At 42.7% G+C, this 19,838-nt stretch overlaps 1 protein-coding gene across 2 annotated transcripts; it reads right to left on the reverse strand.

Annotated features, from left to right (window-relative positions):
• Window positions 1-556: 556 nt before the first annotated feature.
• Window positions 557-16,295, reverse strand: LOC119907782 (chondroitin sulfate proteoglycan 5-like). 2 transcript variants are annotated; one of them, XM_038725467.1, is made up of 6 exons: window positions 15,606-16,295; window positions 9,399-10,176; window positions 8,136-8,324; window positions 7,559-7,637; window positions 4,103-4,267; window positions 557-1,783 (listed from the first exon to the last, which is right to left on the reverse strand). In XM_038725467.1, the coding sequence occupies exons 1-6, from the start codon at window positions 15,685-15,687 to the stop codon at window positions 1,154-1,156; spliced, it is 1,923 nt and encodes a 640-aa protein (XP_038581395.1). In that variant the 5' UTR covers window positions 15,688-16,295; the 3' UTR covers window positions 557-1,153. The 2 variants fall into 2 exon arrangements, with proteins under 2 accessions (XP_038581395.1, XP_038581394.1); XM_038725466.1 differs by having other exon boundaries at window positions 7,475-7,637; window positions 15,606-16,293.
• Between the last annotated feature and the right edge of the window lie 3,543 nt (window positions 16,296-19,838).

Consider the following 19,838-nt stretch of genomic DNA (forward strand, 5'->3'; position numbering starts at 1 on the left):
TTTAGTAACATAAACTATCAACAAAAAACAATTTGACATTATTTTGGACTGCAAAAAGGGATTGCTAATTAGTGAAGGAAAAAAAGCACATTATTCTCCTTACTGATGAAAAGTTGCATTCCTAAGAAATAAGACTTGCCTTTCTTCACATTTAAGGGTTTTCCTTTAATGTTACAGCCTTACTTGACACACTATGGTTTTTACTTTACTGTCACAGACAGATCGGACAAAATAGACACAAAGGCCATTAAAAAGGTTACAGAATTATCATGTGGGATTTTACCCATTTTCTGCTTTTATATATTATTCCACTGAGGATTTTAAACCTGAACTGTATGGAGCTCCATATTTAGGAGGGGTCTTAGTTTCCCTGTTCATGTTGCAGTGTTTGCTGGGTCCACAAGGTGGCGGCAGAGTCCCTTACATGTATTTGAACACTCAGCTTGGCAACACAAGAGGAAAATCCTCTTTCTTCTCTTAGGCTTGCTGTCTCTTTGAGTCTTTGTTCCTCTTAGCTCTCTCCATCTTTAGAACACAATACTGCACGTTTTGTTGTATTATGTATTTATTGAGGATTAGAAACATGAAAAACATACTATAAAAGCCTGTGAAAACATGAAATAATCTTACATACGTGAATAGCAAAAGATTTATATAAACCATTGATAACACTAAGGCTAATGTAGTAGACCTCTATGAGACCTTTATGAACTATGTCCTCAGCAGTTGCTGACGTTGGCACCATGCTAGGAGAGCGTGTTCACATGTAGTGGTTCATTTTGTGCTTGTGTGAGCAATAACCTGAGCTTTGAGAGGTTGTTATTTACATCAGGGTGTGAATGTATGGCTGCAGAGACTACGCAGTGTTTTATGTGTGCATTTTGATGCATCCATGTATTGTTTGAGAGAGTGTGGTGTATGCAGAGTTGTCCCAGTTCTAGTTTTCTGGCTCCATGGACCGAGACCAGATGACGTGTTCGTCCCCTGGGTATAAATGTGGGGAGGCAGGGTGCACAGATGGATGATAGATGGATGGATAAATTATCTATAAATCACTAATAAAAGAGTTAGAGCCATGATGGACACATTGTTGGATGGATTAGATTATGACAGATTGTGCGTTTGAATGTATGGATGCAGGCTGGTGGCCCGGTCAGGAGAGTGGTGGCAGGGACCGGGTGCTTACAGGGCTGTACTTCACCCTTGATGGTGATGGAGGAGGCTGGGTGAGGTGAGGGGAGGAGGGGGATGGACGAATGTGTCCACTCTGGTACTCTCTCCCAGTGCCTGAGTGCTCTGAGCCGTGAGCTTGTGACCGACCTCTGGGCCTGCGTAACTGAGGTGGGGTGGAGGAGGAAGTGGGCATGCATTTGTAGTGGGAGGGAGATTGGTGGGAGGACGGATGGCAGGTGGGGGAAGAATAGCACCCAGGCGCAGAGTGACGACTCTGTGATGGGTGGCGACCAGGTGACGAGTTACGGCCAGGTGAGGAGTGCCTCCCAGACAAGGGTTCACGGTTTCCGGGTAGGTGTTTGGGTGATTTGTATGACTTATGCACCTTGGGCGACTTGGGTGTTTTAGGTGTTTTGGGCGATTTGGGCATTGGATGACAGGAGGAGTAAGAGTTGGCGCTATGAGTGGGAGGGGCATGGCTGGGAGAGGCGGAGTCTCCATTGCCGGCAACCTTGTAGAGGAAGACGTCATACTGAAGGGGCGGGCTGGTCTCTGCATGGAGCTTGGCGTCTTTGGGGAGGAGCACTTCCAGGCCAATAGTCACTCCATCCTGATGTGGAAATACGGTAAGTAGAGAAGGATGCAACAATGCAGGGACAGTCACAAAGGCAAAAATAATAAAAATAAAAATATACAAAGAAATACAGGCATGGATGAATTATGAGACATAAGGCCCCTGGCCACAAACATGACGTCTTAAATCTGCAACAACATTTATAAGCCACTTGGGGGCAGTGGCAACGAGCTGTGAACATTGACATATTGTTTCCTTTTAAGTTAATATGACAAAGTTGTTAGAAAACATCTGGAAATCTGGGTGAACGTTATTATAAAAAGTCACTCCCCTTTTAACTGTGTTTTTAGGTTACACTAAATTCAGTATAGCTACAAAATGTACCACTATGCTATGAGAGTGCTGAGAGTGAACCAAAAACAGTAAAGCTGGGGCTATAAGACCAAAACAATGAGCTGAAACATGCTACAAAGCTCTTTAGAGCTGAGAGGAACTGCAGAATCGGGTGACAGGTCTCTGTAGGTTCAACAACAGCTACAAACAGCTCATTTCACATAAGAGCAGTCAAGTGATTCAATGTTAATACAAAAATATTGATTATAGCCTCTTTTGCTGTACAACCTTATGTTGTATAATGATAAAAAAAATGACCTTGATCCTTGATCTCTGAGGTTCTGATAAAGGTTGAAAACAGTTCCTGAACATCAGCATTTTGTTCTATCCTCACTGACACAAGTCCATGGACAATTTAGCATTCTGAAACAAATGTTACAGGAAGCCATTTTAAAGAAACCTCTAATACTGGTCACTTGAAGCAGAGCTACAAATTTTAATGTCAAAACACATCAGGAAAAAAGAATGTGATAAGGACATCTCTACTTTTGACTGCGGTCTGTGACTTTTCAACACCAAATGATAAAAACAGTAACAGAGTTTTGGCTTTGGGGCCTCTGTGGGCCTGTGCCTGATGATAAGTAATCCACCCATGGACACAGGACAGATGACAAGTACAAATGATCAGCATTAGACATGTAAATAAAACAGGAAAACAAATTATACTTATTTAAGAATGTGAAAAATTTAAAATCTACAGATAATTGGAGAAATGGATTGTAAGTTTGGATAGAAATTAATACGGGCCATAACTGTGAACGCATATAAAATGTGAGTGTTACAGTAAAGATTAAAGGTGAAGTTGAACACAACAAATATTGCCTAGTAATAAAGTACAGACAAAGGAATACAAAAAGAAAGCTCCGAGCAGATATTTCTACATCCATGTCTGTTTCTTATCAATGAAAACTCAAAGACAGAAGGGGTATAGACTTTGGGAGAGCTGTCCGTGGTGCTGAATGGGCACACAGTCACCAGTGTTTGTGTAGTTTAATCTGTGAGCAGCCTACTGTAGCACAAAAGCAGGGTCAGCCGTGCATTCAGTTATTATTAGCTTGGGAGCAGTCAGGCAGTTAGCTTCATCATGTGCAGACATGCAGAGAAAGAGAGAAACTGGGGGAAATGTAGAGCTCACAGCAACACACGGGGACAAGCTGGATAAAATTAAAAAGATTTATTCCAACAACTGTGAACTATAATCCTCCATATATACCCAAAAAAGTACAAAAGAACCTCAAGTACATTAAAGTATTATAAATCACATTGAAAACCAAGACACAGCGTGTGTAATATATGTATATAGAATCAAATATCAACTCCAAGCATTTACTTTGACCTCATGTAATCTAGACATATCCACTTATTAGCAATGTCAAATATGAATAGTTCGCAAATACAGATTCACTTTTTTTCCACTTACTTCTTTTGCAAATATTACGTTTTCAGACACTTTTCGCTGATAACACCAATGCATGCGGGCAGAGAGAGAGAGACACTAAGGCGGGGCAGGCAGAGGTGAGGGGAGGGGTTGGGGGAAACAGGAGAGGAGACAATGAAGGAGCAAGAGTTCATTGGCCGAAGACCAAGGCAGGGCATCAGTAGAGAGAAAAGTCAGTCATTAGTTGGTCCAAGCCAGAGATTTTAGTCCAGCGTAAGAGGTTGATAGAGGAAAGAAAGTAGGCAGCGGCACCACTATATGATCAGCATCGGCATGGCAGCCTTGTAAACATGACTATTGTGCTTCTCAATATGTATCCTTAAATTCATGTTGTGCTTTTTTTTAGAATATAGGCCTGATTGGACTGTTAAACACACAATAAGCACTTTTCAAGGTGTAAACAATGTTAGCCTATCACAATGTTGCTGTTGTTTGTGTGCACATTTAATATTTTGGTCTGATTCTCCAGCAGCACACTCTGACAGATGGTGATATTATACCAGGTTGTTCTGGTGCATGTTTACCTCAGCATTCTCCTCTGTGTTGTTAGGGGTGTGGCCGTGGTCATGGACGACAGAGGTTGGGCGGTTGTTTTCGTGTTTGGGGGAATGGGAGTTGAGGATGTTCATTGACCCCTCTTCCTTGGGTTGTGGGGACTTTGCTTGGTCCTCCTGCTTCTGAGGCTCATCCTGTGGGCAGAGTTTGTGACATTTTATACATGCCTCTTACATGTACAAACACACCTTGATATACACACGCAGGAAGACACCGGTAAATAGATGTTCTGCAACCTTAGAGTGCATCAGCTCCTCATGTTTGTATGTCTGTGCACCTGTCTCTGCACTTAAATGGTTCTCTCTTTGTGCCCAAGCTCCCTTGAAGAAAATGGAAAATAGCTTTACCATTGATATGTTATTATATAATTTCATGTGTATCAAATATATATTTGCTCTAGTCAATGCAGCGTTCAACAAAACATGCACAACATAGCAGGATTCCATGAACATCTGTGGTGCATTTCACTCTCACAGGTAAACTACTACCCAAACAGTGAAAATAACAGGCTGGCTACTCCAGGTGGAGGATGCACACGGGAGTCTGCATCCTCCTAGATAATAGTGGAACAATAAATAACAAAAACATTGCAGGGACATTGGGCAAGTCAAACTTCCAAGCACTTTTGACTACTTAAAAGTAACAAAAATATGCAATTCAGTAATGTCATGCAGATATCTCCAAGAACTCGCTTCCCCATTTTAGAGATGATCATTCTTGAACTGATACGGGTCACTGTAGGGACTGATACTGGATCTGTATGCTTATTTTCATGTCTAAGCATTTAAAAAAATACCAATCGGACCTCTGGTATTGAAAACACTGCATTGCAGACCATCTGCCTGCAGGACTTAGCCTCTAGACCTGACATTTAGAGCATAGCATAGTGTCATCTATAACCACTGCATTGAAATGCCAGCAGAGTTCTGAGAGCGGTGGCATATATATATATAAAAAAAGCAAGTCACAATTTGTTCACTTCATTTAGCCCAGCCAAGTATGGGTAATGGAGTAAAACGAATAGATGATTTTGGAAATCCACCAGTGTGTGCTTGTGTTTGCATAGTGCATCTGTGTTAAATGCAGTAAATGCATGCAATTATCAGCGAAAGAGCTGTGTTCGTCTGACCACAAAACTACTGTGCCTGTGTACAGTTAGTAAATGTTCAACCATTGATTGACATTGGCATTTTACAGACATATGAAGGTCATAGGCACAACGGGCAGTAAGTAGAGCATCGATCAGTCACACTGGCTACTGCTGGACAAAAATCACTAAACACTCTTTCACACCAGAGACAACAAGCTCAAAAAGCTTAAAGTCATGGGAGCAAAATGCTTTTGTTCTGTCGATCTCATAGACTTTATAGGCTGTCTATCTCTGTTACATCATTGTTTATTGAGATTAAAATTTTAACCATGCCTTAGTAACCTTATATACCCTTTTAGCATAGTAACCCAGTAGACAAGTATGATTGATGAATACCAAACAGGGGCACACATAAATCTGCCTGCAAACACAATCCCCGCCTCCCCATGCTGCTACAGAATGAAATTCACTTTATAGACGCACTACATGCACAACCTTTGGAAGAGAATTGGGTGGAAAAGGGGAGACCTGCTCACAGGGACTATAAAATGGCGGTCTGTCTGAGCTTTATGGGCACAAGAGCGAAGCGAGGAACAAAATGGAGGCTCGGTTTCCTTATTGAGCTTCTCAGGAAGCTGCAAAGGCACAGGTAAGAGAGGCAGCAAATGTGGGAACTTACTCTTTAATCACACAGCGGTGACTACGTAACACCTCTGAACAACTGGCTGCAGGAAACATTGCAGGAGGTGATTAATCATTTTACCTACAGACTATGTGCTACACAGCTGATACAAGTTGAGATGCAGGAAGCGTTTGGGGAGGTGAGGTTTGCAGCAAAAAGGAGAGCCAAAATCTGGCATCTAGTGGTTGCACAGTGGGTAAGGTCAAAGCAAAGCCAGGGAGGGAAACTGCTGCAGGCAATGTGGACGTTTCCACTCTGCTTACCTGGAAGTGGTTATAAGGGTTTTTGGGTTTATATTCCCAGGTGTAGCTGGTTGTTGATGGCCTCTGAGGGGATCGGTGAATGTGAAAAGCATTAAACACACACATACTGTGCATTCACAAGTGTTACTGGAAATCCCAATGAGAAGTTAGTGGTTGTCAAGGGCGTAGTATTAGGTTTTGTGTTTGGGATATTAAATATCCAGCGACTAGATAATGAATTGTCCCTAGCAATAATTATTATCAAAAGATTTAAATATAAACTGTCTCTCAGTGTCTTGTCAGTGTATTTGGAGTACAAACAGTTAACAGTCAGTCGCAAATTAGAAAGAGAATAACAAAGAAAAAGGCAGAAATTGTAGCCTGTCAACTACGATGGAGTATTTGGGCCACAAAAAAATCATAGTAATCTGAGATTTTCGAGAATTAAGTCATAATATTATGAGAAAATGAAGCGCAGTTGTATCATCCAGTACAATCCCAAATGGGTTTCTGTGTGTGTCAGATGATCTGAAGGGCATAGTACCATATCAGCAGAGCGATAATGTAGACCAATGTACAGCGGAGTATAGTGCAGGTAGATTAAAAGAGTATTATGACTTTATTATCATTCAATTTTGATTTTCTTCTCAAAATATTATATTACAAAAATTAGGGATTTATTTATCATTGATGTGAAAAGGTCATTTACAAAGCTTACAAAAGACACAAAAGAGGAGGGAAGGCAAAATCATGCCTACATGTGTGTTGACTCAGTGGGAATGATATTAAATAAGACAAGTTCTTCTACAGGGGCAACATATTTGAAAGCAATACAGCGAGCCTTACTGCATTATATTACATTATATTTTAAAATTTTTAATTGTCACCTGAATTTTATTTCCCTTTACATAAGTAAAGATTGATGCAGAAAAGGTAGAGATTTGTACAGAAAAATTCACCAGAATGCAGGAAGTGAAGTGTCTGATGCTCAAAATGTTGTGGGGGAGGTTCAAAAGACCCCTGCTTAATATGTGTCCCCTCCAATGTTGAAACAAAACCTACGCCCTTGGGAGCTGGGTGTTAGTACTGTGGATCACAACACATAGATGGCCATGCACAGAGAAAGAAAAACCCAGACAGATACAAGGATTAAATCACTATGTAAGCTGAAATAACACAGGAGAGGATATCATGAACAAAGAGGAAAACAGATGGAGGTTATTACAGAAAAAAGAAATCGCAGATGCATGTGATGGAACAGAAACACGAAGAAGATGAACAGAGGGAGAGAAAAAGGAGAATAAACACTGGGAGATTTGGGGCGTACCTGACAGATAATGTTGTCATAGTACGCCAGGTTGTGAGTGTGAGCTTGGGGAGCGGGCGGAGGGGTGTCACACAGTTTCCTTACGTTTGGCTGCGAGCCGTCGGCTGTTGTGGAAACTGAGAGGCCATCCGTCTGTGGCTCGCTGCTCTGTGCGCGGTACTTACTGCAGGAGGGAAAAAAGAGATTTGTGTGATAAATATTTGCAGTTAAAATGTTTTTTTTTATTCTGTGCATTTGTATCTCTCCAGGTCCACATTTATCTACAGTGCTCTGCACAGTGCGAAACTGGGGTTAAAACCTTTAGTAGACACACACACATCACACACAAAAATGTATCATCATAGTCTAAGAAATAAGAGATAATTCAGTGGATACTAAAGGGAATTAGATCAACCCTAAAGACTAAACTGTGGCTTGTGACTATAAAATCAAATTTGATTTGATTAGATTTCTCATGGTTCACTGCTTGTCTTCGTCTCCATTTAGCTCCATTCTCCCCTCTCTCCCTCACTTTCTCTCTTGCTATGCTCTCTTCATCATTTGATTTCATTAGATTGTAAAATCTCACAGGAGTTAGACTGACACACGCCTCATATTTTTACATTCTCACCTCCCGGTCACACTCACACACACACACACACACACACACACACACACACACCTGCGTTTGCGAAGGCGCCTGTTCTCATTCTTGAGGCGGTGCAGTCTCTTGGCAAAGAACACTATGATCATGAAGAGGAGGATGAGCACCAGGGAGGCCACGCCCACCACCACACACATCACCTGGAACTCTGTGACCGCCCAATCGCAGCGCGTGCCTTTGTTCCAGATGTAGTCCTGCACATTGCACCTGGATGCAAAGAGACACAAAGTAGCAATATTGGCCTTTTGGATCAATGTAACAGCGCTTGGCATCAATTTTCCTCTCTCCTGACCTGCCAAAACCTAAAGGCCAAGAGGTTTAATAGGAGTGTGTACTCACTGCACTAGTGTATTTACCATATTTATAGCCACAGCATGTAAGCCAAAGTAAAAACAGTGTAAAATGGTACTCTGAGCTGATGACATGGTGTCCTGAGGTCTGTCCTGCCAAGCAGGGATTTGGCATGCAGCCTAGCCTTTAATGGGATCAAAGTATCAGGATACCTGCGTGCATGTGTCTGTCTCTTTTCCATATTCCTGTCCTTCTCTTTGCAAGTGTTTGAACGTTTGTTTGAAGTGTGTGTGTGTCCGTGTGTGTGTGTGTGTGTGTGTGTGTGTGTGTGTGTACTACTCAGCAGGTCTGATGAGATGAGCAACAGTTTACCTACAAGCTTACACAGGACATATGGTGCTATCAAGGCGTGGTGAACATGTTTTTATTTATATGTGTTCCTCCCAGACGCTACTACATTGTCATCATCCTGATACTTTCTATGTCTGCATACTGTGTGTGCATCAGCTGCCACCAGCCTATGAGCACACCCGCAAACACACACACTCGTTACCCCCTGCCTCCAAAACTGAGCTAATCCTCTGGCGACCCTGCTGTGATCTTGACGAACCCTCATGACACATTAAGCCATCCTTGTATCTATGTGCGTGTCTGTGTTTCACTACTCTTGTCTGAAGTGTCCTAAATCTTTTCTTTTGTGTTGGAGAGGGAACATATTGGGAATCGTCCCAACAGGACAAATTAAAAACTGAATGTTACAGCACCGAACGACCTCCCCAAACACCCCTGCTGCCACTCATACTGTAAATATGCATATGTACCAGTTGTCCACTAAAAAGTCAGTGCCAGCTTGTAAATGCTATACAAAACGGACATTTCCTCATTCTTCATTACTAAAGTTGATAAGAAAAAGGAAGACTGTGTAATCCCCCTTACAGTTTAGCCAATGACAACAAGCCAATCAGTGCAGTTTAAGTGTGTTTTTCTCACCTGCAGAAAGCTCCCATTCCTGCCACCACGGTGCACACTCCTCCATTGAAGCAGAAATTGGGTTCAATGTCACACTGAGACACACACACCCCAGGTCCAGAGCGCACAAAGCCCAGCCTGCAGCCGTCAGTGCCCATGGCGCCACCTAAGCCTAACCCATCATCCTTGTTCAGCCCTGGCATGGGAGGAGCTGTTAAGGAGGGTCCACTATCCATGTTAGGCTTCACATTGTTAGGAACAGCAGGAGAACCAGCCAGGAGTGGATTCTCGTCCTCCATGTCAGCTGGGGGTGACACGGTGGGCTCAGGTTCAGGAGTCGTATCTAATGCTGAGACGTCGTTGTCAGGGGACAGGTAGTCGTAAAAGTCAGAAAGTGTCCATGCAGTAGGGTCTCCTGCTTTTTGCTTCTGGGGTTTTGGGGCTTTGGCCCAATCCAGAGCAACATCAGAGGGCACAATATCCGGCGCAGGGCTGTGAAACTCCACGGTGATGACGTCATCGGACATAGGGTTTGCGGGCTGGTCTGGACCCGCCCCTCCGGCAGTGAGCTCCTCCCCCACAGGTGGGTCCTCCTCTACCAAGTCTAGGTGGGCATGTTTATGAGAATGGTGATGTTTGGTGGAGCTGAGTGGGAGTTTGGCCCCGAGCCCGAGGCCTGTTCCAATCAAGTGCTCTCTCTCTGCCGAGTCATCACTGAGCACCATCCTGGTGTTCAAAGCCTCCTTATTGACAAATGATTGGTTGTGGTGATGATGGCGCCTGGTCAGTGAATGCCTCCCTGTCAGTCAGACACAAAAAGGCATTAAAGAGGCAATGCAGTATGGCACTTCTATAAAGTTGGGGGACTTGCAGTCAGATTAAAGAAAGAATGGTCAAAACCAAAGGTCGAGATATCCTGACTTTTGAGTTCCAAAAACCCTTGACGCTATGCTTCCCATTATTCAACTCCATTGTGTCTTTTTATCAGACCCCTTAGCTTCCTGGTTAACACCCATGTCTTTAAAGAAATGGATCAATATTTTTGAAAACATGCTTATTCGCTATAAGTTAGATGAGAAGAGAAGATGGATACCATTCTCAGACAATGGACTCTCATTGTCCATTCAATATGAAGCTACAGCCAGTCACCTGTTAGCTTAGCTTAAGGTGGGAAACAATAGGAAACAGCTTGTCTGACCGTGTCTAAAAGTAATGAAATGCACCTACCAGCACCTCTAGAGCTCACCTAATCCTCATTGGCAGATTTTGTTACTTTTGGAGTGAGCCAAGCTAGCTGTTTCCTCTTATTTCTGGTCTTTGTGAGTGGTGAGTCGTTGTAGCTACTGAATGGACAGATATGACGATCATATCAATCTTCTCATCTAGCCTAACTCTCAATAAGAAAGCACATTTCCAGAGCCACTGAAAACATCATACAGCTGTTTTCACAGGCTGAGTAGTAAGCCACATGACAGAAAAAGTGACTGTTATATGTGTAAAGTTGATTAATTCCCCTTTTAACATAATCTTATTGTTAATAGCCTATTGCATCAATGACAGACAAGTGTAGGAGTGTGTCCCACACATGACAAACAAAGGCTTGTATACACAAGATTTGAGCTAACCTCAAGGTATTGACTGTGTTTTGTTTGATAAAGATTGTGGACCAAGGATGAGGCAGAAGCATTAATAATTGAAATGGATCCCTAAAGTATTCTGCAGAGATGCCTTAAGGCTGTACCAGGCTAGTTTTGTCGGGGAACACTGTTATGCCACCATATCATTCACCATAATTTCTGCTGAATTAGACACAATAAAAATTTGTTTTCACTAGAGAGCTGATTTGTGGAAAAGTCAGGCTCAGCAAAAAAAACCCCAAAACAACAACCCTCATGTTTAAGACCTAAGTGATTAATTGTCAAAGAAATCAGAACAAGAGCTGAAGATTGCCGTGTAATCAGACTATGGCGATGAAGGATTTGGCACATTGAGTGACTGACTAATGCGCTCTGGTGACCGAGACTGAGTGAGGATTAGATTAGGATTTAGAGCAATAGGTTAGAGGCTGACAGGTCAGGCACTTCTCCTGTACTTGGCAATCTACAGAGAAAGATGCACATACACATAGGCAGAGGCAGAGAGACAGAGAACGACAAGAGAGTGGACAGAGCGGTACAGATGGACAGGAATTCTTATAACCTATTAACATGCAGCGGGCTACGATGGGCCGGTCATCACAAAGTCAAGCTGTGCAGCCAGACATTGTTCAAACTCACAGAAGTATTTTAGATTCAAGTGGAGATCCAAATGTTTCCAAAAATACTCAACTTCTCTGGCTGAATTTTGGGAAAGATTTGCATTTGACGCAATGGTGCAGCCATAAAAGCATGGGTTTGGGTTTGTATGCAAATGTAAAATCACATGGCTTCAATCAAGAGTTGGAAAGAGTTGAAAGCTGAGAGAATATATACTGTCTGACAGTGTGGAATAAATTAACATTTGGAAAATATGTTTATTCACTTTCTTGCTGAGAGTCAGATGAATATATTGATACCACTCTGACTGTCTGTATGCTAAATGTGAAGATACCGGCAGCAGGTTAGCTTAGCTTGGCACAAACACTGGAAACAGATAAACAGATAGTCTGGCTCTGTCCAAAAGTAACAAATTCTTCTTACCAGCACCATCTAAAGATAATTTTGGAAGTTTAGAGGTGCTGGTAAGTGGATTTAGTTACCTCTGGATAAAGCTGGTTTAGCTGTTTCCACTCTTTTTGCTAAGCTAAGCTAAGATGATGTACAGTAACTCTTGGCATAAAAGTAAATCTGTGCATTTCCCAAAAATGTCAAACTATAATTTTAAGAGGAAACCAAAGGGAACAAGAAAGAAAGAAGGAAAGAAAGAAGACCCTGCTGCTGCAGAGTTTTGGGAATATTCTTCTTGCACTGGTGGTAGGCTAATGTTCCCACAGTTAACTGAATTTCAAGAAACCACTTCTTCACACTTTTCCACTGGCCTGGTACATCTGCGGCCAAATGCAACCAAATACTTGGCTGGACAGCTTCTCTCCCACTGCCACACTGAAATCCCCGTGTCCAATGAGATCACTGCTTTCAGTGTCTGGCACTTCAGAGCTAATACTAAAACCATCTGAACGTGCCTCGAGTCACGAAGACGCGTGGTGGCTGAGGAACCATGAGATTCACCTCACACACACACACACACACACACACACCACAGTTGCTATGGTGAGATGTAAAGAGGTGCCATGTTGAAAGGAGGAGCGGAGCGAGGGAGTTGCAGTGGAAACAGAGAATCCAGTGTTCACTCTCTTTGCTCTCTTGTTTTTCAATCAATCAGCCAGCCAGTCAGTAAGTGTTGATGTGCCAACTCCATCTCTGGGAAAAACTTGAGGTGGCATGAACTCGAATGCTTCACAGTTTGTCAAAGAGATGCTCCAGCAGTTCAAACTGATTACAGAACAGATTCAAATTTCAATTAAAAAGGTTCAATCTGCCAATTTGTTCCCTGCCGAGACTTAGATGCATCATCGTGTTAGCAGCTGGCAGTCTTATAATAACGATTACAAGAGCAAAAGGGAACATGAAGAGATTACAAGAGCAAGACGGGCAAAATGAATGCACGAATGAGCCCCTGCTTAGAAATTTGATTTCCGTCTTAGAAATGGTGTGATTTGTGCCTTTAACTGCTGCTCAGCTCTTCACCTCTGGCATAAAGCTGAGAATGTCACCATGGTAACAAGTTTTACCTGAGTTCACTGTGATTGGCTAGAGCGCAGACTCCCAGCAGCCTTTACCTTACCAGCAGGACTCTGTGGTAATTATGGGTAGCTGTCCTGCACCCCGTTGTTGGATGGAGACACAACTAGTTCAAATTTGTAACTACCCACATTCACATTGATAAAGCTGTGTATGGGCACTTTACTATACGAGAACGATGTTTACGACAACCACTATATTCACAGTCAGTGGTGGATCCAGTTAATACACAGGGCACAACGTGTAATTTAAATTCAAAATCACAAACTTCAATCAAACACACAATCAAACTGCATTAATTGTAAAATGTTGCACTGCTATGTGTGTCCAGCTGCTCTGAGTGTATCTCTTATTCATTGTTGACACCTCTAATTAGTCAACATGCAACCAAAGACTGTATAAAAGAACATCAACCCATTAACCAGCATGCATTTTAGTTTTCCTAAACTATAAAGAGTATTCTTCCTCTGCTTCTGTGTGTGTGTGTGTGTGTGTATGTGAATAAAGTCAAGGAGATGCTGATGATCTGATCTATTGTGACATGTCATCAGCTTTCTGGGGCTATGGGGCAGATGGACCTCGCAGTATGCTTTCACTCAGACCGTGAACACAGAGCACACACTCACATGGCAGAGCACCCAAGAGTCTGGATTTCATCCATAATGCTTTACAAGGCTTTCACAGACAATCTGCGTTTCTATATGTTTGCGTGCATGTGTGGCTTGATTTACTGGTTTGATGTAGAGCTGAAATTATTAGATGTGAAAGCAAATTATTGGGCTATATAAAAAATACTTCAATTGACAAACACATTGAAGTTGTCAACTTGGGTTTTAGGAAATTATAATGAAATACAACTGGCAAATTAATCAATTATAAAAAGTTGCAGCTCTAGTTTTATAGGATCGTTTATCATCACAGACCTGCTATGACAGCAAGATTTTGTGCATGAGCTGCACCATGAGTTAAAGTTGGTTTACCTGAAAAATGAGGTAGCTAATCTGTCCTTCAGATTCATCGCGAGCCTTTGGACCTATAGTAGCCTGTTATTAATAGTTTTATTAATAATTAATATTATTATAATATTACGGATATATTTTCCACTGGGTGTATTTTGTTTTTCCATTTTCTTGGTCTGTTTCAGTAGCTAATTGTGAGAAAACAATAGACCATCTCACACTTCCATATTCTCTCCAGATGGTCAATGAAATGAATGAAAATTCGCCTATACACCTCCTAATGACTCACATATCGACAGCCACGTGGTCGCTGGGCTTTAAAGCGCGAGACAGGCTTATATTTACCGGTCAATATGTCACAGCGTTAACGCCTGGTTACACATTGAGGGCGCGAGATGCGGCGAGAAGGAGGGGGGCGGTAGAGTACCAGCGCGTGCCCACGTGAACCCCGGCGACCCTCTGTGTGCACGAGCCACCCTGTTGCTGGGCAGCGGCAGCAGCGTTCATTTCTACGTTTCCAAATTTTTTTTACACATTTCCACTACTCGCATGCGCGCGCCTATGTGTGCGTGCGTGCGTGCGTGCTAGACAGACAGATTACAGAGGGGTTGTGTCAGATTGTCGTTCCCACACCGCCTGCCTCCGCGTCTCAAGGGATGGACAGTAAATGAGAAGGCGAAGGGGGCGGTGTAGTGTAGCGGACCCGGTTGTCTCGGGCTTCCCCTGAATGTCTGGAGGAATTCAGTCCTTCCAGCACCGTGAATAGGCCCCCTGTAGCCTGGCCACGGTGCACCTAATCCCGCCTTTGTCTGGGCCACGAACCGCAGCGGCCAGTGGCAGCTGCAGCATAGGCCATTGAACTGTCAGATGTCTCTGTCTCTCTCTGATGATCCACAGGCCCATCTTCCTTCTATATAGCCTACATGTAGCCTGCAATACTAGAGCGCATATCGTTTACATCAAGTCAGTTATCTTTATATAGCCTAGGTGTTTCCCCCCTCACACTCTGAATGGACATGAGCTTGGCCACAGTCAGTGTCATTAAGGATCAATAGGCCTACAGCAATTCTCAGCATGAGAGACAGAAAACATCAGATCAAACCATTGGATTTGTCAGCACCGAGCGATTTACAGACTTTTGAATGCAATTGTGTGTGTGTGTAAAAATGAACCCAGTGACATTATTAATGCATTTAAATATCAGCGCCAATACAAAACCGAATTCTAAATCAGCCTTTCAAAGCTCAGCAGGTTACTGTCAGGCTTACAGACTGTGCTGACAATAAAAGATTACTGAATACCAAATGCCCAAATTTTAAATGGCAGTTGTATTCCCATGCCGCATACATGGACACTTGTATCAATCATTTTCCATATCCTTATGGAGGTGTGATTTGATTCACTCACGTGCGCGCTTTTTTCCACAAACACACGCACACATAGGCTACACACACGCACAGGGTGGGACTCCGGTCGTGCAGTGGGCTTACCGTGAGCAGACAGGGGGATTAGGACAATTGAGATGGTCAGTAGCACCTGCCAGGTTCCCAAACGACAGTCAGCGCGCGCCATACCGTGGGTTATCCGTTTGACACACTGATGCAGACTGTGGTCCCGTCCCTCGTTGTACCGGTCAGATTGTGGGGCTGTACAATAATCCTCAAAGCGGATCCTCCAAAGTTCAGATCTTGCTGGTTTTCGCCATGTCGCCGTTATCCACCCCAACGTTTGGCCTCCGTCACAGCTGATGTGTGTGTGTGAACCGTTTAACGGCTTGGGTTCGGTTCCATTGTACCGAGCTGGTGCCCTCTCCTCCACACCTTTAGCGCGCGTGTCACTCTGCGCTTTGGGGTCCGTCGGTTGCACCGCGGGGACCTGTGGTAGCAGGCTACTGCGCGCGGCCGGCGGAGGGTCTGCAGACGGGATTTTAATGAGCCGGGTTCGTCGCTGCCTGCCTGCATGCACGCGGTCCGTTAAGCCTTTTTCCTTTGGCTATAGGCGATGAGCGGCAAAGCGAGACACAGCAGGGCGCGCGCGCACACTGTTCGTTTGGGTGTCAAAGTGCCAGCACGCACACCCAGACACACACCCGAGTAAACGCTCGTCAGTGTCCAGCCTGCTGATGTTGAATGAGGCTGAGTGGGGGATTTAAGCAGCGTCTGTTGTCCCTGAAAGTCAATATGTTCAATTTTACACCGCAGCTGATATGTGTGTTTCAACATTATGTCCAATTGTCCCTCTCTCTCTCTCTGCGTGGTGTTTATATGTCATAGGTTATTTGGGTGTTGCATGTCTGTGAGAGAGAGAAAATAATGGATAGCTTATTATACTTCGGGAGAGCAGGGCATGTATTAAATGGTGGCAGGCCTGTGGAAAGGGGGGACATTTTGGTGGTCAGGGCAATGTGTGTGTGTTTGTGTCTGTGTGTGTGTGTATTGTGGGTGGATAATCCTCTTACTGTCATATTGTGATATAGACTCCAGACAATGGCATCTGGTGCTGTACCCTCCCCACCACCACTACTTTTCACACTGCCTTTGCACCACCACATTTCACTATCGCTCCATAAGTGCGTTAATAGAATTTCTTCCAAACACATTTAATCACTGCTCTGTACATTTTCCTGTTTCCCTGTCTCCTTTACTGTCCCAGACAGCTATCAAAATGGCCTGTGAAGGGCTACCCACTCTCTTCCTAAATGAGATTATGTCAAATACATGATGAATTAATTAAGACCAACTGCTCTGTTCCTGTTGAACAAATTGCATTTTCACTCATTACTCATTGAATCGCGAGTGAATTGATCTCAGCCCCTGCTGTGTGCAGCGTCCCGCTCTTCCCCATCAATTATCGTTCAAAAAAACCCATCAAATCTAAATCTGAGTCCATACCTCACATCCTCACTCTCAATGACAGAAGAGTGGGGTATTGTCTGAGGAGCTGGCAGAGTGAGCGAGGGAAATATAGAGAAAGGGACAGTCACAAGAGGGAGAGAGAGAGAGAGAGTGTGATGGGATTCAGGGGATGGACAGACATGGTTGAACATTGAAGAGAGGGAGCTGAAGAGTGGTGGAGATAGAGAGAAACAGAAAAATGTTCACTAATGCACAGCCAAACAGAGCAGAACAAAATTACATCCGCACCATCCCATACGCACAAACACACACACATATCTGGCATGATAAAAACACACCAGTACATATGTCCTGTCTTTAAACTCTCGCTCATCCTATATAGCGATTGATTTAATTCCAGTATTTGGTATTTTTTCGCAGGCAGGTTGGGTTAGTTTTCAGACTGTGTGGGAGCAAAGGAGAATTGTTTTCTTTTTGTGCAGGATGAACAGATGGATCTTACTGAGAACCAGAATGGAAGAATAGCACACCGTAGTCGACGCCAGGTTCTGTGTGTGCATGTGTTTGTGCATGTTGTGCTCAGGCCACGTCGGTTTTTCCATCCTGTTCCTGCGTTGAACAGCGAGGGGTGGACAGGATGTCCAAATCCCCTCCAGTGTATTCCCTGTGTGTGTCAGTGAGTGTGTGTCCAATGTTGCAGCATCCACTCTTGGGCAAAGAAAAAGGTGCTCATTAAACTGTATCTGCATCCAGAAAGTCTATACAATATGTGTGGCAAACGATGAGCAGGTAGCAGAGTGTAGTCTTCTCAGAGCAGCAGCTTTTCATCATCTACTGTAGCCTGGATGATGAAATCTCTTGAATCAAACTATTTCCTACTGTTGCACTCTGTATGTAGTTCTGAAGATCAGCATAGACTAAATGCTTAATGTGTAAAAAAATAAAATAAAATTGATTTGCTTACTTGTAGAACAATGTTTACATGTTATGAAAGTTCTGATTATTTCAGTTTGAGTCCTGGATGGCACTTGACAGAGAATGTGTATTGTGTATTTCAAATTTTTAGCATACTAGAAATATGTGAATCTGTGTGTTTACCTCCACTCACTGAAGTTACTGCTGTCGGGACGTGTCACCACCTCACATCTAGCTGTGTAAAGACAAAGTAAATTACTTGCATGTTCAAAATTCTCTCAAATGCCATGATAGGAAAAGTTCTTCTTCCTGTTATTAAACTATTCTTGTGTTATTAAAAGATCACCAAAGAGTTATGTTTTAGAAACAGATTCTTAGCTCTGTAATTTCAATGTAATGAAATTGCAAGGGAAGCAGAACCTGGAACTGCGGGTAATATAGCAGGGTGACTGCCATGTGAGCCCCGTTGAAGAGCTTCTGGAGGCTGGTGTCCTCAGTGGTAGGGTGGTTATAACTCTGACTGGGTGGTTCTGCAGCTGAGGCTGGTTAGTTGGAGTCTCTCTCTTTCCCTGAAGACCCCTCCATGTTTGCTTTTCCTACCCACATCTCTCAGTTTTAGGGCAGGATTTATATCCTGCTCTTATTTTACATGCTAACAACAGAATCTTGTTCTTGTCCTCATTTTAACTCAGATGTTATGTTGCTGCATGCTGCTGAGAGTTGGGAGAACGGAGACACCGGAGTTGAAAAATCTATGAATTCTACATGTCACTATTAGAGTTTAGAGTTGAACATAGACCAAAAGCTTCGGTGTGATGATAACAATAGGGGGCGTCAATCTGCATAGATGCAGAAAACAAACTCAGGGTGCTTTAACAAAGGGAGCAGTGCTGCCACTGGGTGGTGACAAAGTGTTTCTTACCTTTCCTACTGCACTGCTGAAGGTCATCAGACAAATGGCACATCCTGCGTCATTTCCTGTGCAAATGGTGAAATAACCACAAGCATGAGCACCTAACAAAAACAAAGCTGGCTGATCACTTTATGTGAAGTGGTGGTCATTCCACTTTATAAGGTACCACTGGAGCATGACTTCATGAAAGGTACTATAATCAGAGGATGTTAAAAATGTTTTCCTGAATGTTGATGTTTAGTTTTTGAATTCTAGTTAAAATGATATTTACCAGCAAAGCAACAGTGTACATAGAATGCTGACTTTATATTATATTTACAAATAGGGCATCATGAACAATATAACTAGTAAGTCAAAACTGACCTGAAGATGCAATTTAATAGAGGTGAGGTTTTTCCACCAAGGCACATTAAGTGCGTATAAGCTTACAGCATTTGCATAACAAATGTATATTTTGTGTATTCAAAACCTGCATCTTATATAAAACACTGTATTATACTTTACTTATTATTATTATACTTTATACTAAATTATACTATATTATGCTCCTTATGTATATAAGGAGAGCCACTCGTCAGCACTTTTGTGATTAAAAACTGGCAATGGAAATGATATATATATTATATAAATACATTTGAAGTACTGTCTTAATGTTGAGGTACTTAACTTGAGTAATTCCATTTTATGATACTTTATACTTCTACTCCGAAAATACATTTTTGGAGGAAAATGTTTCTACTCCGCTACATGTATTTGACAGCTTCACTTACTAGTTACTTTGCAGAATCTGATAATCAAAACAAAATCAACACAATTAACAAATAATTTATGATTTGACTTGAGATGACTTTAAATTAAGCTAATCTGCAGTATATCAAGTATTTGAAATTGGGCCTGTCTTTACCAGCTGCAACATTAAAGTTATGCCGGCAACCGGAGCTGCCGACACATTTATGCATCAATAATTATAATCCAAAAATATGTTACATAATATCATGAATGTATGAGTAGGCTTTTACTTTGTGGTAATATTTTGATGC

Source organism: Micropterus salmoides, unplaced genomic scaffold (assembly GCF_014851395.1).
Source record: "Micropterus salmoides isolate LMB-PRFRI ecotype aquatic unplaced genomic scaffold, ASM1485139v1 Ms_hic_scaffold_17, whole genome shotgun sequence".
NCBI classification, from domain to species: Eukaryota; Metazoa; Chordata; class Actinopteri; order Centrarchiformes; family Centrarchidae; genus Micropterus; species Micropterus salmoides.